Consider the following 18,326-nt stretch of genomic DNA (forward strand, 5'->3'; position numbering starts at 1 on the left):
AATCCAACTGATCAAAAATAAAAAGGAAGTTTAATATATCTTCTTTTTTCATAAATTGTTCCTAAGCTTTTAAAAAATGCCTTTCATCAATTTTGTAAAAAGTTTGAAAGGAAAATTATATAATTGCTATAATTTTGCTATTGAACAACTTTTAAGCATTACGCACTTGCCCTTACTATATTTTTATAGAATAGAAACATTTGCTAAACAATGTGTTCTTAATATTAATAAACATAATCATCTAAAAATAATATTTTTCCATTTTATGTATGCCACATGCTTAGCTGAAAATGGTTTTTAAGAGATTTTCACTGCAAGATTAATTAATGGTGGTACTCAAATTCCAATGGAAACTTAATGTGTGTTCTGTCTCCTACAGTTTACCTTAACACAGCATTGTATGAAACTTTTGATTGCTATTTTACATTTCAAAATGTATATGTTTTACATCTCACATTTATACATTTTCTTTTAAGGCAAAGACAGGAATTTGTTTGCTGCAAGATGGTAATCAAGAACCTTTTAAAGTTCGGCTCCACTTAGCCAAAGATATTCTGATGATTCAGGAACAAGATGTGATCTGTGTGTCTGGAGAACCTTTCTATTCTGGTGTAAGTAATGTTATATCTGTTTACTAGGTGGTATACCGTAAGTTTTTAAATATAGTTATTTTGTAATAACTTAAATGCTAAATTTACAACATTGTTTCTGGAAAAATTACAGAAACACTATTTACAGTTGCACAGAAACTATTGTATTAATGTGTTTTTCCTGTGCTATAAGGGAAACCATTCCCTCCTTATTACTAACCCATTGCTCACACCGCCCTCATAACATACATAAACTGTTTTAAATAGATTGTGTCTTGTAAATTTCTAAATGTTTTTAATGAATCATGGCATTACAATATGAAAAAAAAATACTAGAGAGCACTTGTTCCCCCAAGCTTATACTTGTGTTTTGTCCTATCTGACCCATGGAATGCATTTCTACAAGTCCCAAGAGATTATATTTAAGTGTATGAGGACCTACAGTATTTGGGTTTTAGGATGATTGACTCACCTCAGTCTCATTAATGTTATGATATTTGCTCAGTTTTCTCTCTTTATGCTCTACCTTTCTGAGGCCAAGCTTTGGCCCATGAAATACTGATTAGGTTGAATTTTATGAATTTTTATGTCTTGACTGGCCATAGAAAATATCTGAACATATTATCATATGAGTGAAACTAACATGCTTGTTTTTTGAGAAATTGGGGCATGCACTAATAAAGGCATGTCTGTAAGTCAGCCTTGTGTATAGCGAATATTGGGCTCCACATAACCCTGAAACATTGTGGTAGTTTTTAAAGGAATTGTAAAAGCCAAACCAGAATTTATATGATCTTTGTAAAATATTTTCTGTTGTTAAGAAATCAAATCTAAACTATAAGATGGTCACATCTGAACTATGTGATTTGGGTAAATTAAGGTTTCAGCTAGTTCAATAAAAAAAAAATAAAAACATTTTAAAGTAATTAACATACCATATAGTGTTGGCATGAACTGTAAAAGCTGTGTGTTTGCTTCAGAAAGATTACTATAGTTTAAATACACAAGCTGCTGTATAGCCATGGAGGCAGCCATTCAAGCTGGAAAAAAGGAGAAAAGGCGCAGGCTACATAGCTCAAAACAGATAAGCCCTGTCCAATACAATGGTGTTTCATCTGTTATCTGCTATGTAACATTTTTCTCCTTTTTTCCAACTTGAATGACTGCCCCCATGGCTACACAGCAGCTTGTTTATATAAACTATAGTAGTCTTTCTGAAGCATACACTCCAGTTTTACCAGTGCAGAGCAACACTACATTATACTTTATTACTTTCATACACTTTCAGTTTTGGTGTTACTGTGGTGTTTTGGTGTTACTTTTAACCAGAATTTTACATTTCAATACATATTTTCATAACATTTTTACATAGCTTTATGAAAATTCATGACATCACAAAACATTTCCACAGCATTAGAATGCTACTATATGCCATAAATGTGTAACTTTAAAAGTGTCAATAGAAAACTCATGGTAAATGTATGTCTTGAGATACTACTTTGTGTAAGATAAATCTAAAACAAAATGATGCAATAAAAATGGTGTCCAAAAAGCGTCTATCAATCTCGCCAGTGTAAGATGAATCTAAAACAAAATGATGCAGAAGAAATGATGTCCAAAACACATTTGTCAACAAATCTGTCACTTAGATGCAATGCTATAATGCATCTGTGCCTGGAAGAGACACCAGCAGCTAATGTATTATTTACTGTAGGTGCAATGTCATGTATTTTAGACCAGACAGTGACTGGCATCTGTTTGTTGTAAAAATTACTTTTGAGTTATGTACAGCATAATATACCTATAAATTATTTTTTTTATTCAATGTGGTTCTGAGGTACTGTTTCTTAGTCGTGTAAAAGGGTCTTGGAAAAGGGTATTGGAATATTTCAATGTTGGAAGAAAAATAACTAGGAACGTGAGAACCTCATGTGGCATAATAGCCAAGATCACCTCTGGGTGCATATATATTATTTATAAAAGGGAAGGTTGAAGGAATACATAATTTAGATAGAATTAGAGTGCATTACAATACAAAAGTAATAAAAAATACTCTATAGTAATGAAAAAAAACAAATAGGTAGAAAGAAACAGAAATGGTTAACCTTAATGCACAAGTAAGTTTTGCCCAATGCCACACATCAGACTGTCTGTCCTCTGCAACTGATATGAAGAAGCAAATATCAAAACAAATCCGTTCTCATCATTTAATAACTTTAGGGGCCAATTCATTAACTTCGAGTGAAGGAATAAAAGAAAAAAAAATTTGAATTTCAAAGTGTTTTTTTGGCTACTTCGACCATCGAATGGGCTACTTCGACCTTCGACTACGACTTTGAATCGAACGATTCAAACTAAAAATCGTTCGACTATTCGACCATTCGATAGTCAAAGTACTGTCTCGTTAAAGGGATACTGTCGTGGAAAAACATGTTTTTTACAAAATGTATCAGTTAATAGTGCTACTACAGCAGAATCCTGCATTGAAATCCATTTTTCAAAACAAGAAATTGATTTTTTTATATCTAATTTTAAAATTTTCTATGGGGTTAGACATTTTGACATTTCCCAGCTGCCCTCAGGTCATGTGACTTGTGCTCTGATAAACTTCAGTCACACTTTACTGCTGCACTGCAAGTTAGAGTGATGTCATTACCCCTCCCTCCTACAAGCTGCTGTAATGCAAATAGAGCCTTGTCTGCTGAGCCTGTCAATTGAACAATAGGCAGGTATCAAGATAAGCTCCCACTGACACCACTTCAGAAGGACTGAAATAAGATAGTCCTGTGATCACTGCCCCCACTTACGTTTCAAAAATAAATAAATATATATACACACACACACACACAATTAATGTTGGGCACTGGAAAAAATATTTTATATAGATAGTTTATTATATTTGTTTACACAAAAATGAAACACAGGAGAAACACAAGAATACATTCCCAGGACTGATGACAGGGAATAGAAAAAAGGATAAAATAAGGACATACTTGAAAACCAGGAAAACTTAAGTGGAAGTCTAGGAAGGGTTAAAATAGCTCAGGAGAAAGGAGGCAGTAAGTAGTTAATGTAAAAAGAAGTATTGCAGGCAGGAAAGGAGCAAGGTGTGTGTGAGGTGGATAGCAGAGGGAACTCACAGCTCCTTTACCTCATCTAGTAACCAGTAAAACTAACTAAGAAGGCAGCAAGGAGAGAAAGTTCCCCCCTCCAAAGGAAAGCAGAGAACAAACTTACAGAACAGCAAGAGCTTTGATAGTGTCTCTGGGAGGAGAGGCTGCTAGTGCAGCTGTAGAGCAGGCAGGACGTAGGAAAGTGAAAGTAATTGCTTCCCTGCAAACCATGTGACCTCTCTCCTCCAAACATCACACGCATGGGCAGAGAGGGGAGGGGGAGTGTACAGCTAGATTCTCATGTCGTAGTGCGACCTGGCTTTTCATTACAGAGTGGCTGCCTCCAAGCACACAGGTAATGCTGTGCCTGCTGTTAGAGCAGCACAGGATGAATGTGTAATGAGCAGAAATGGAAGCCCCCATGACAAAATACAAACTAAAATAACTTATGCATGGATTTGTGGATTAACATTTTATTTGCCAGACAGTGTTTATGGATGTATGTTTTTTATAAAAATACAAAAAAAAAAAAGTTTAAAATGACGACAGATTCCCTTTAAGAAAAAACTTCGACCCCCTAGTTCACCACCTAAAAGCTACTAAAAGGCTTGGCTAACTTTTTTTGGTCGAAAGATAATCCTTCGATCGTTGGATTAAAATCCTTCGAATCGTTTGATTTCGAAGGATTTAATCGTTCGATCGAACGATTATTCCTTTGATCGTTCGATCAAACTATTTGCGCAAAATCCTTCGACTTCGATATTCGAAGTCGAGGGATTTTCATTCCCAGTCGAATTTCGAGGGTTAATTAACCCTCGATATTCGACCCTTGATGAATTTGCTCCTTAGTGTTGACCACAAAGAGGAAATGAGCAGACTATTTTCAAGTGTGGCTTCATGAGTCCACTTAACTTACCAACATCTCACACTTCTGGTGGCAAAAACCATTCCAAGTAAATATCAATATCTCTTTGCCCTTGATTACTTGGAGAACATAATAGAATGATAATTTTCCTTAGTAAAGAACTACATTTTATTTAATTGCAAGCTATTCTTATCTTGTGGTGCCACTGACACCTCGTATTTGGAAATGTATCCTGATAAAAGCAATTTTGTAATCTTTTCATCTTAGTATTCTATTTAGATGAGATTAGTATTCCTTGAAATTCAACTAGGTTTTAGTTTAGTGGAACAGTAAATGATATTAAAAATATAAAATGTACAATTTAATAATTAGGAGTTTAGGAGCTATATACTGTATTGTACTTGGCAATACAGTTAATTCCCAATTCTTGCTGAAAGCCTGTAACCAGCAAGAGCATTGTGCTAAAAAAACAACATTACTGGGAATATTTAAACTGTGATGTATACAACAACTTCTCTCAGATAACATTATACATCCAGAACGTGGGTATCCACCCTACCTGGAATTAGATGAAAATGGTGATTATATTATTATTACAATTATTATTTCATTAAACAGATAAGGAAACCAATCCAAATCCCAAATGTGGTGAAATTATGTTAATGCAGAATTCATCTTTCTGAATTAATCTAATTCAGACTGACCCTCTAGGAAATCATGTTTGTGTTTTAATTTGATCAGTGCTTATTGATATTGACCGAATGAAAAAGAAATATGAACATCAGGGTCTATAGCCTGCTGTGAGATTCAGCCTCTGAGATCAGTCATTCTTTTGTGGATGCCAGATATTCAATCCCTAATGGACAATTACAAATAATGGATTTTGAATTGGCCTATCTATGCAATTTGCAATATTCCCCATTCAATGTTATAAAAATCTGACTCTGTGTCATGAGTAAAATCATTTATTTTATTGTAATTTAAAAAATGTTTAAAATATTTAATGCATTAAAATCACTGATTATACTTATATTACAGAGATTATTCTCATATAATGGAATTGCTGCCTTGTAGAGGTGAGGTCCAGGCAGGAGTTTGTAATTAAATATGAATAGACTGAAGGGGGGTTAGCAAGCTCTTATACATATATTCTCCCCATTACTCCTTTTTCACAGCCTTCAGAAGGTACTTACTTCCCTGTCAAGGCACAACCATCGTAAACAATCAAATAGGAACAGCACTCATTCGAGTGTCAGGCACTTTGCTGACTTGACTCGCTGACTTATGGAAAGAATTAAAATAACTGAATTTGACACTCCTTTCTCCAGGCATGTTGAAAGGAGGGCTGTCTCACTGAAGCAAGTATGCACAAGTCAGTCTGCAGCTTCATAACCTGCCCAAGGCAGGACTCCTACTTGTCACTATCACCCCCCACATGTGTGTGTGTCACAATCTACCCCACCCACTCTCTTTCCCTTCTACCACTCATTAGCAAGCCTCACAGATTTACTCATTTGCCCGCATGCCCCAGTTACAGAAGCACCAGAACCTGGGGTAGGTCAGTATGTGCCTAGCATCATCGTGCCATAGGCATGTGCCTCTTCTACCTACTCTTAGTTCCTGCCCTGCTGGACAGCAAGTCCTGCCTTTCACTCTCTGTCTAATTATAAGGGTATATTGTCAGATCACATAGAAAGAACAGTAATTTTTCTTCAACTGAGCTACAGGAGAGCCCAAATTTTGAAGATCACAATTATAGAAGGTATACAATGAGGTTGAGATTTTGTCAGTTCACACAAATGTACTTTACTGTGAGCTTTTGCCTAGAGGAGGTGACAAAATAATATATTTAATATATAATAATAATTATATATATATATATATATATATATATATATATATATATAGTACAATTATACAGTTATAAGCATATATATTTTTATTTTTTCTACTTACCTAAAAATGTTTGTTTATAGGAAAGAACTGTTGCAATCAGAAGGCAAACTGTAGGAGGATTTGGACTTAGCATAAAGGTTGGTATAAATGCATTATATTTCTTAAGTACATTAACTTATAGTTTAAAAATTGTTTAACTACCCCAGTGTAGGAGAGCTGTGTACACTTGTCTCTCTTCTGTATTGATCCTGCGTCCTCACTGAGGCAACTTTGGGTGACTATTGAAAACGCATCGCCGCGTGTGCAATAGTGCAGGCGACTTTACATTGCAACATATGGGGAAAAACGCTGAGGCAGTTCGGGGAGATAGTCGCTCAAAAGACGAGGCGATTAGTCACCAGGCGACAAAATCTCCTCGTGTGGACTAGCCCCAAGGAGGGGGAGGAGCCCCACCCTCTGTGAGCTGACAGGAAGGAAGAGGGAGAGAGAAAGTGCTGCTGGGAGAAAGGAAGTGCTGCTGGGATATAGAATCGGCAGACTACAAGTACAGTGGACATACTCCCAGAGTTTTGTGTGTGAAACTTAATATGGAACCCCAGGGGCAGAAGAGTGTGCTCTCTTTAGGGTGCGGAAGGAAGGGTCCTTGTCAGGGGTCTGAAGAACAAAGCATGCTCTTCTCAGGGCACGGAAAGCCAAAAGGAGTCCATCTCAGGACTTTGAAGCAACTGCCACATAAGTGGGGATTCCCTTCAGCAGTCCAGAGATCATTAGCTGTGTTATTTGGGTGAAGTTGCTCCTGACTGGCAGGCTACCAATATCACTGCATATTAAAGATATAGTGTCCTGCCAAATAAACACATCAACCATTCCACTGTGAATGTGTATTGTGGATCAGAGAAGTTCCCAGGGAGGAGTACTACAGTTCAGCCTGTCCTGACCTTGGGTGTAGGTAAGCCATAATAAAGTGAACCTGCTCTCCCATATAGCGGAGGCACAGGACTCCTGTAGCGCCACACGCAACTAAGTGCTAAATCTCATGCAGTAGCAGAATTGGGCTATACCAGTATACAGTGTATGGATTTTCTATTCATTATTTCATTTTTAAATTTAATTTAGTAGAGGGGAGTGAGACTTTCACGTATAATAAGTAGATGGAAATTATAAATGCAGTATGGTAGAGTAATTGTAAAAATATGGATCTGACTGGGAATTAAAACATGCTCCTTTTTCTGCAGTCAGATGTAAAGTCTTCATGCATCTGTGTATAGGATGTGAAGTATAAATTCCCTGTTCTATAAATATTTCTGCTTACTGTACATAAATCAATTATCCTGTTTAAAAAATAATATCTCACAAACAATCATAACAAATGTATAAATCCATGATAAGTATAGTCTATGTTACATTTATCAAGAATTAGCTGCTTTAATATTTTAAGTGAATCTGACCAGTTTGAATTAATGTGCTCGCTGTTGTTTTGTTTTTTACAAGGCATTTTATGGGAAATGTATTACTTACGAATTTGCAACCAAACCAACACATCCCAACAAAGCCATATATTCTTGAGGAGTGTTGAAAACAAGTCTGTTGGCTTGCAGGCAAACGTGTATCTGTAACAATTTTGGTGAAAAGACTGAGAAATGACTGAGAACAGACACAGGCCATGCCTCCATCATGGTGTACTGTGTAGGCTTCATGGATCAATAGAGTCTAGAGAGTTCATAACTTATGCCCATATGATTTTGGAAAATTGGTACTATCATCATAAAATAGGGAATTAAAGAAAATTATCCACAGTTGTTTGTTTTCTTTTTTTTTTCTGATTTCTGATATTGTGATTCACACTGATGGAAACAATTGTGTAATAAACTTGCCTGTTGGTCTAGTGGGAGTGAAACGGGGATAACAGCTGCATCCGCTTTCTCCGGCATCTTCCTAGGATCTGCGCCGCATCTTCTGGGTTTTGCACGTTTTCTCGGTTGACGTCATCATGCTGGTGTGAAATTCAAATATTTGAAGGAACAGGCTACTTTTGTGCATTGCCCACCCTAAAGGTCTATATATAGTTCCTGGGTACGTTTTACAAGTTTGTTACACTGGTCCTTGATTCGGCCTGTCCATATATTTACCTGTTATATGACTATTCTTCTGGACTCTGTTCCTGTACTGCGATATTGATGTGTTTGACCTGGCCTGTGACCCCAACTACTCGTCTCCCACATTGTACTACATTTACTGTTACCAACTTGCCTGGCTTTTGACAATGCTTGGTTCCCTTGCTTGCTCAGAACTCTCTCCTTGGGCCTCAGAACTCTCTCCTTGGGTGTTAACACCTGGTGGCATCCGAGAAGCGGAGGGCTAGTCCCAAAGCCAAAGGCGGCTTTTATAAGTGGAAGAGTGAGCTGTGACCGGGTCCTGGAGTCTGTTCTGAGTTTGGGATACCCTGCATTACAAATTGTACTTATGTAGGGTGTGGCATTCTCCATTGTCAAGCACAATATAGTGTTCTTTTGCATTTCCTTCTCAAAGTATGTGTAAATGATGCTTTCACCTGTGGTATATCACCTCTGAATATAGAATGCATGTTGAAGCAGAAAATATTTACAGTATATTACATAATTTATAGGGATACTCACAAGACTGCACATACAGTATAACTTATTTTAATGATGAGTGAATTTGACCCATTTTGCTTTGTTGAAAAATTCACAAAACTGCTGAAAAATCTGCAAAATGTTGACGTTTTTTCTGACTCCAAATTAATTAGTCAATGGCGTTTTTCTTATTCTGAATGCATTGAAGTGAATGGGTGTTTTTTTATTGGCAATTTTTTTTTTGTGGTGAATTTTTACCACAGTTTCGCCAATGACAAAATGCAGAATTGTGCCGCAAATCTATGCAGGGTGAAAAAATTTGCTCATCGCTACTTAATGAATGAATGGATTACCAGTGATGAAAAACGTACAACTCTCTTAAATTTAAACTCATTATATGTCCTTTAGATTTACCCTTGATGAATCTGTCATTCATGTACAACATGTTCTTACTGTAAATACATTATTCTTACAAAAATATGACGTTCAAACAATTGAAAGGGCGTAATCAAATTATTTTTAGAAAGTACCAGTACTTAGCAATGCCACATAATGAATTACCATACAATCATGACCGTTCTTCATTCACATCATAACAAGTCAGATTCACCACCAGTGTCGGACTGGCCCACCGGGATACCAGGAAAACTCCCAGTGGGCTGAGGTGTCAGGGGGCCCTCGGGCTGCTAAACATTTGGCCTATTTCATGGCCAGTTCCTATTTCTTCAAGAACAAAGAGGCTAAATATATGGAATAATAGATTACAGTATGTAAAGAATAGAGACTAGGAGAACAGATGTTGAGTGAGGTGAAGAATAATAATAGAACTGACTATCAAAGGGAATTCCTCATTTGTTACTACCAGTTATCATCTTTCTTGAAGTTAACATTTGCTGTAATGTTTTTCTGAATAGACCTGCTGAACACTTCTTGAGCATGCTTTTTTTCTTAGCTTACTGTTTTCCATTTTTTTGCTGCTGTCCTGTTGTCCATGCAGTGAAAAGGAGAGTATTTTGCATTCTCTGCTTTTGTTATAGGTCATCTGGCATCTGCTTCTTTTTTCATTAGGAGAGTTAGGGTTAATCTCCTTTTTTATTATCAAGAATCTTCCAACTCTAGTCATACTCATCTTACCTTGCCTGCAGCATTATACAGTAATATAAGTGTGCACTTGTCTACAGTCAGCTAGTTTCCTGGAAAGCCTGCTGTCATTTCAATTGCCTGCTAGATACTTTCATCCCTTCCTGTGTTATATACTTATCTTAAAGCTGTGAAGCTCAGTATGGTTTTGCTGAATTAATGGCACCTAAGGCAATTCTGAACTCCAGTTGAGTTACTAGATTTTCAGTGTCTCTTCTGCCTATAATAGCCATCTTTGACTTTGGGTCTGACCCTCTGCTACACAGATCCCACCAAGTCTTACTTCACGAGAGTCCAGAGACTCCCAGCGCGAGGGTACCTGTCATGACAAAAATAGTTAAATGCACCAGGTCAGAACTAGATTAACAACTGCAACCCAAACGCAGGAATCCTGGCAAGAGCACTATCTGGTGCTCAGCCCACCTTTCAGGAAGCCAGATCCTGCTGCAACCCATCATGTTGCACATGTTTTTTTGCCATATGAAGGTTGAACTTTTGCACAATATTTGAAAATATTTGGCTCAACTGTGCCGGATTTTTGATGAAGTGCAAGTGCATTTCTGTTTTTGTAGATTGGGAGCAACCAATAACATCATATCCACCTCCCCTTTGTGTCTACCATGACACCTGAATTCTGGAAAAATTATGAATTATGGGAAAAAACATGGTGATAGCTCTCAAAATTGCCCAGATTTGCTGCATACATTTTAACCTTATTATAATCCTGTTATTCTATAAGCAAAAATCATTTGTTCAGTGTACCAATTTCTGTTTTCTGTACTGTACCATATGTGTGTGTGGGCTTTTATGTCATTGCATTTGTGTATTGATATGCAGCAATGTTTTAAATTATTATATAATGTTTTTATAGACAATATCCAACCAAGACATATATATTTGCAATATTACATAACGTACTGTAGAGAATACCAGCTATAAAGAGGCATTTTCCCTGTGGCAATTTGTTCTTCATATTTGATAAAAAATGTAATTTTGTTTTTTCATAGGGAGGCTCAGAACATAATATCCCGGTTGTTATTTCCAAAATATCCAAAGAGCAAAAAGGTATGGTTTGCATCCAGATACAAAATAAAAATATACTGTACTCTCAACAAAGCAACAAAGCAACAAAACAAAGGAATATTTCTTAACCCTTTATGTGAAAGACAGCATATAATCTATGGTGTTTAAATGAAAATTCATTGGTTGTAGAATCTACATGTTGGTTTTTCTCTTTGTTCTGTGCCAAGCAGCATATTTATTGACAGCTACTGTAATAAAACTGATGGAATGAGTTGAAACTGCGTTCATGTTGACTACAGATTTTTAGACTTTAATAAATCAAAAGTTTAAAGGAAATCATTATTATCACTTTCAATTACTCATCTTTCTATTCAGGTCCTCTCCTAATTATATTCATGTCTCTTGTTCAGATCAGTGTATAGCTGCTAGGCTAGGGTATTTTGGACCCTAGATTGCTTGCCTGTGATTCCCTTAACTCGCCAATACGAGCTGGTAATCACAGGTGATACAGGACCTTTTTATTCAGAGTAGGGATCCCTCTTCAAGAAACATAAGAAGCAGTAAAGATTTTAATTAGGGATCATATCCTCAGGTGAAATGAAAGTTGAGGCACATGAATGCCAATGAGTTTAGGATGATTCAATTGATTATCCTGATGTCTGTGGTCAGTACAGGTCAGTCTTAATTAGTGATTTGTTCTACCTCTGTGAGCATAGAGTAGAGCGAGAGAGAATCCCACAAACTCTTTATACTCCCTAATACAAAGGTTTTAGGCCTCTATTGGCAATATAGTATAGGAATTTGAGAAATCTATTTGCTTTTGATTAATTTCACATTTTCAGTTGCCAGACATCCTGGTGAAAGTAGCCCATATAGGTATATACTTGCTGCTAGAACATAATATAATATAGCTGTAATGATGCCCCAGATATTCAGCATGTTGGGGGGCAGGGGGCATTATCCAATTTCAAATGATAAAATTCCTAAAAAATACATATCTTGCAATTTAAGATGTGAAAAACATTTGTCAGCCTATGAATAAGTACCGGAGGGTATGTGTACCATGGGGTCTGTATGTAATTTTTAAAAAATAATGTATTGAATACACTTTTTCTATTTTTATTAATAATATTGGAGCTGCAGAATATTTTCTTTTTTTTTTTTGTCAATCCATGGCTCTGGGGGTTACATCCTGTTCTCACTGGCATTCCCCATGAACAGAGACTTTATGTTTCTAAATATTTATATTTAAATGATTCTTCTAGAGTTATTCCTTCAGGCTAGTCATTTTATCTGTTTGCCTATGAAGATTCAGTTTATCTTACTGTTATATTCTTTGTGATTGCAGCTGAACTCTCTGGCCTTCTCTTCATAGGAGATGCAATACTGCAGGTAAGAAAACACAATCTTATAATCACAACCAGTGCTACAGATGATATGTATTTTATTAGACAATACACACTGAATCAAAAAAATGGCTCTGGTGCTCGAGCCCGTTGCTTGTGTTCACATACACATTTATATTTTAAAGATGTCTGAAATATCTGACACACTCATCAGGAGTTGTTGATGGCCCAGGTGCTGCAGCCCTGAGCCCGTAGCAAGGGGAGAACTCCAGCATCTTATTCCAATGGGTGCACATTTCCCAGACAACCACAGAAGTATCATCCAAAACCATTTTATTGGGACTTGAGTAAAAACATGCTTGATGCATTTCATGTCTTGCACTTAGTTAAATTATTATACTGTATGTACACTAATGATGGTGATGATGGTTTCCCTTTATTTACAGATCAATGGCATAAATGTGAGGAAGTGCAAGCATGAAGAAGTGGTAAGCTCATGCGTTTTATAAGCAATACTTGAATTTCTTGCCAGCAGAAGCTGATTCTGAGACTAAAAGGGCTGTATGACTTATTTTCTTAATTTATTATATGCTTATGTCTAATTACCCAATATAAATAGTACTACAATGTGTCTTTAATCAATTTAAATCATTGTTACACTGTTAATCTGGGTTAAAAAAACACAGTCCACCAAGTTTAAACATTCCGAGTGATCCACAAAATGTATATATATTAAACTAAGAGGCACATTTATTAAAATAGAAGGTCACATGTGTCCTATAATTTGAAAACATGGCATCAAAAACTTGGATCTTGAAATATCTCTGAATTTTGAATGAAAACATGTGTCAACTAAAACCTGGTGAGGTTTTATAAAATTATTTCTATAATTTTTTAACATTCAAACTATTTTAATTATTCAAGTTTATTTTACTCATATTTCAGTGATGTTTTTTCTGCAATTAAATATGGTCAAATTTTTCCAAATGTATATTTGTGATTTAGAAAAAACATGTAATTAAAAAAACTAATGAATGGCCCTTCTTGATATTATATTTGTCTACAAAATCATCCAACCACTATAAAAGGCATTAATAGAATGTGCCATAACTAGTGATGAGCGAATCTGTCCCGTTTCGCTTCATCGAAAAATCCATGAAACCCAGAAAAAAAATTGAGAAACAGCGAAAATTTTGCGACACGCATGGAAGTCAATGGGAGTCAAAATAATTTTGAAATGCAACAATTTTGACACGAGGGACAATTTTTTTACGCGCGACTCTTTTTTCCAAATGCATTAAAGTCAATGGGTGTCCGAATAATTTTGACGCACGACAATTTTTATGCTTGTGACAATTTTTACATGCACAACTCTTTTGTGCAAATGCATTAAAGTCAATGGGCGTCAAAATAATTTGGCCACCACTAGCCATAACAACATTAAAGGGATACTGTCATGGGAAAATTTTTTTTTCAAAATGAATCAGTTAATAGTGCTGCTCCAGCAGAATTCTACACTGAAATCCATTTCTCAAAAGAGCAAACAGATTTTTTTATATTCAATTTTGAAATCTGACATGGGGCTTGACATATTGTCAATTTCCCAGCTGCCCCAACTCATGTGCTCTGATAAACTTCAATCACTCTTTACTGCTGTACTGCAAGTTGGAGTGATATCACCCCCTCCCTTCCCCCCCCCCAGCAGACAAACAAAAAAACAATGGGAACCAGAAAACAGCTCCTTAACACAAGATAACAGCTGTCTGGTAGATCAACACTCAATAGTAAAAACCTATGTCCCACTGAGACACATTCAGTTACATTGAGAAGTAAAAACAGCAGCCTGCCAGAAAGCATTTCTCTCCTAAAGTGCAGGCACAAGTCACATGACCAGGGGCAGCTGGGAAATCGACAACATGTCTAGCCCAATGTCAGATTTCAAAATTGAATATAAAAAAATCTGTTTGCTCTTTTGAGAAATGGATTTCAGTGCAGACTTCTGCTGGAGTAGCACTATTAACTGGTGCGTTTTGAAAAAAACATGTTTTCTGATGACTGGATCCCTTTAATTGGCGGACATTCTACAACCCTCCTGCCCTCACCGGGAATAACTATTTGCATTGCTTCAAGTGAATGTTCAGTTCCTCAATTCTATCTATAACATCCTCTAATGTATTTGCATTTGTTCTGTAAAAATATATATTTGGCAATATATAGTGAATAAAGTACCCCCTCTTGTAAAATATAAGGATATTATAAGTTACCGAGGAGTTTCATGACCATATAAAAGTATGAGGCCGAAGGGTTACTTTATTTATTATAATACACAAATTTCAGTGAGTCATGTGGCTGAAATGACATCAGAATTCACCGTTTATAACTGATGACATCAGAACTCACCGTTTATAACGATATAATTTACAAGATATTCATGGCTTTTGTGTATTATATGCAGTTTACTATTTTGTTTGGATAACCACTTTTAAAAAAATTTAAGATAGAAGATATGCATGGGTCAGCTTTCTTTTAATGTGTTCAGGATCTGACTGTGTGCAAATAAAGGCAACTTTTATGCTGAATGTTCATTTTACTATTCTGCATGTCTGATGTTCTTTGTATCCCCTGGGAATTAAAAGTAAGTTTTCACAGATTGATTGAATATGCTGAACACTTTGCATACTGTGTTGTAAATAACAATGACAGTGCCTATACACATTATCATATCTCCCTTCCACTGGTTTTACCAAAAATAAAGATGAGCAAATCAAACCCAATTTGAATTGCAAAGTAATTCATATAAGGATCAGATTGACTCAAGGCAATGTGGTCAAATAATTGTGTAAAAAATACATAAGTTACTCCACAACAAGCAGGCTCCTCTAATAGAATAAATTGCTAGCCACACACGCAGTGTGTTGGAAGGGTAGGTCTGAACTGGCATTTAAGCTCACGATGGTGTAACTGTGTGGGAGAAAGCACACGTACTGTAGGTCACGTGAGCCAAGAGAAGGATATGTGCTGTATCAGAGAAAAGCTTAAAGGAAAACTATACCCCCAAAATGAATACTTAAGCAACAGATAGTTTATATCAAATTGAATTACATATTAAAGAATCTTACCAAACTGGAATATATATTTACATAAATATTGCCCTTTTACATCTCTTGCCTTGAACCACCATTTCGTGACTCTATCTGTGCTGCCTCAGAGATCACCTGACCAGAAATACTACAACACTAACTGTAACAGGAAGAAGTGAGGAAGCAAAAGGCAGAACTCTGTCTGTTAATTGGCTTATGTGACCTTACATGTGGTTTGTATGTGTGCACAGTGAATCTTACAATCTCAGGGGGCGACCCTTATTTTTTAAAATGGCAATTTTCTATTTACGATAACCCAATGGCACATACTACTAAAAAAGTATATTATTGTGATAATGGTTCATTTACATGAAGCAGTGTTTTACACATGAGCTGTTTTACTCAGTATCTTTTAATAGAGACCTACATTGTTTGGGGGGTATAGTTTTCCTTTAATGGTGGGCCTTTCAAGAGTAGTTTCAGACTCACAGAGGTTTGTTAGCTTCTGTCTATGAGGTTTTTAGGCCCTGTGGTTACTGAACTACAAGAATAGTAATGCTAATCTCAAAATAAAATTAGGGGGTGGGTATGTGTTTATGCACATTTTCTACATAAGGGCATCTGAATGAGCTTGTGTTACAAATTAGGGTATAGTGGTGGTCAGCCTTTATTTTTAGCCTTTATATAAAAAGACTACAAAGCAGCACATTTGCAAAAATTCTGTTAAAGTGTAACAGTGAATATTAAGTGAAAAAATTACTTCACAGACAGTCTCTTTAAAAGGATCTAACACATATGATATACACATGTTCTGCCTGAAGTTTTATGCCTTACATGCTACCGGTATCATTAGCTGGGTTGCTTAAATTTGTAGAAGATTTATCCTGAGATATGTGGGACTTGATCATCTATTTAGTTTCACCTATATACTGTTGATGAGACCACACAGAAAAATCAGCACATAAATGTCATGACATATTAAAGACCCCATGATGTAAAGTAACCCCATAAATATACAATATAACCTGTGTCTGGATGTATAAAGTTTCTATATTTCAGTTCATCAGACCCAGGCCAGACTGGCCAGGTGCCCTAGGCAACCTGGTTGGTCGCTTCACCAACTGGGAGTGCACATGCGTGAATTGCTGATAGCGCACATGCAAAAATTTACGCTAGCATGTGCAAATTGATGCTCTTGGTGCACGGAAGTGCAAATCGGCTACGAGAGAGGTGACCAGCCTAGGGGTAAAAGGCAGGTAAGGTACGTGCCTGTCACCCCCCCCAGCTTTGCGCCATAGGCACGTGCCTACTCTGCCTACCCCTAGTTCTGGCCCTGAAGTTCATTGGGAAACTGGTTACAGTTTAAACAGGGCAACATACCCCCTCATCACGATCTTAAAAATGTCTTAACATTTTTTGTATCCAGCCCATCAAGGCAGTGTCCTTTGCATTAGTCCTAAACTAGTTTAAAAGCAATGTAGCCACAATTGTAGCCAGGAATTGTTCAGTGTAATAAAATGTTTCTGATCTATTAAGTTAGCCAAAAATGTAATGTAGTGACTGGGGTGACTGGATGTCTAACATAATAGCCAGAACACTACTTCCTGCTTTTCAGCTCTCTTGATTTCCACTGATTGGTTACCAGGCAGTAACCAATCAGTGACTTGAGAAGGGGCCACATGGGTCATAATTGTTTCTTTTGAATCTGACCTGCATGCTAAGGATCAATTGCAAACTCACTGAATAGTTATGTCCCATGTAAAACATAATTTGCATAAAAAACTGTGTAAAAAGCTGTGTAAAATAAATGGCAAATTTATCAAGGTGTGTGTAATTTTACATCATGCGATCACCAGATTTGTTGACATTATTTTACATTGCTTCTGTTGGAAATCACTTTAAGAAAAAACATGTAAAAAATGTTACCCCGTTTTTTTTTACAAGGCAAAGCCTGTCAATGTGTGGTGTATTATCTCACTGTTTTATAAATAGCATAATAAATATGCCCCTAACTGTTAGGTCCAGGTTAGAAAAAACATGGTGGAGAAGGTTAACTTGTAGTGTTTTGTATGTATGTGTGTAAACCTTTATATAGCACTGCAAGGAAACGCAGCAATGTACAATTTTACAATGTCTAAAAGTACAAACAGGGAAGACGAGTAACACAATAAGTACAGTGAATATGTTTAAATACCAAGAGACTAGGTGCCATGTGGTAGGTAGACAGAAGTGATCCCCGCCCTATAGAGTTTACAGTCTAAGTGGGTGAATAAAATACAGACACAAATACACCATTGTCCTTTATGTGCTAGGCTAGACTAGACTAAATAAAGTTCTAGTGCTCCAAAAAGTAGAATCTTGAATAGATTGAGAGAACACTGCAGTGGGTATATATGGTGTCAAAAAATAACCACTGTAAAAGGAGTGGAGGGGATGGCCAGGAACATGTGAGACAAGTAAGGAAATGTAATGAGGAGCAGAGGAGTGAAGTGCTTTGAAAGTTAACAAAAGGATTTTGTATTCTATCCTTTGTTTAACAGGCAGCCATGCTGAATATTGTACCTGGGACTGAACAGGCTCCCTCTTAGGAGAGAGCAGGAGTTTGATTGCAGGGGATAGAGGTAGGAGTCTGGGCGACCGGTTAGTAGGAGATTCCAATAGTCTATGTGGGAAAAGATA

At 36.5% G+C, this 18,326-nt stretch overlaps 1 protein-coding gene across 2 annotated transcripts in view; it reads left to right on the plus strand.

The window, feature by feature from the left end:
- sntg1.L (syntrophin gamma 1 L homeolog) overlaps positions 1–18,326 on the plus strand; it is a 279,613-nt gene that overhangs the window by 190,317 nt on the left and 70,970 nt on the right. For both annotated transcript variants that reach the window (XM_018267984.2, XM_041566421.1), the window contains 5 exons: positions 477–611; positions 6,545–6,601; positions 11,206–11,263; positions 12,570–12,613; positions 13,014–13,055. In XM_018267984.2, the coding sequence (XP_018123473.1) occupies positions 477–611; positions 6,545–6,601; positions 11,206–11,263; positions 12,570–12,613; positions 13,014–13,055 (336 nt within the window). The remainder of the gene's footprint in view (positions 1–476; positions 612–6,544; positions 6,602–11,205; positions 11,264–12,569; positions 12,614–13,013; positions 13,056–18,326) is intronic.

This window comes from Xenopus laevis, chromosome 6L (assembly GCF_017654675.1).
Source record: "Xenopus laevis strain J_2021 chromosome 6L, Xenopus_laevis_v10.1, whole genome shotgun sequence".
Taxonomy (NCBI): domain Eukaryota; kingdom Metazoa; phylum Chordata; class Amphibia; order Anura; family Pipidae; genus Xenopus; species Xenopus laevis.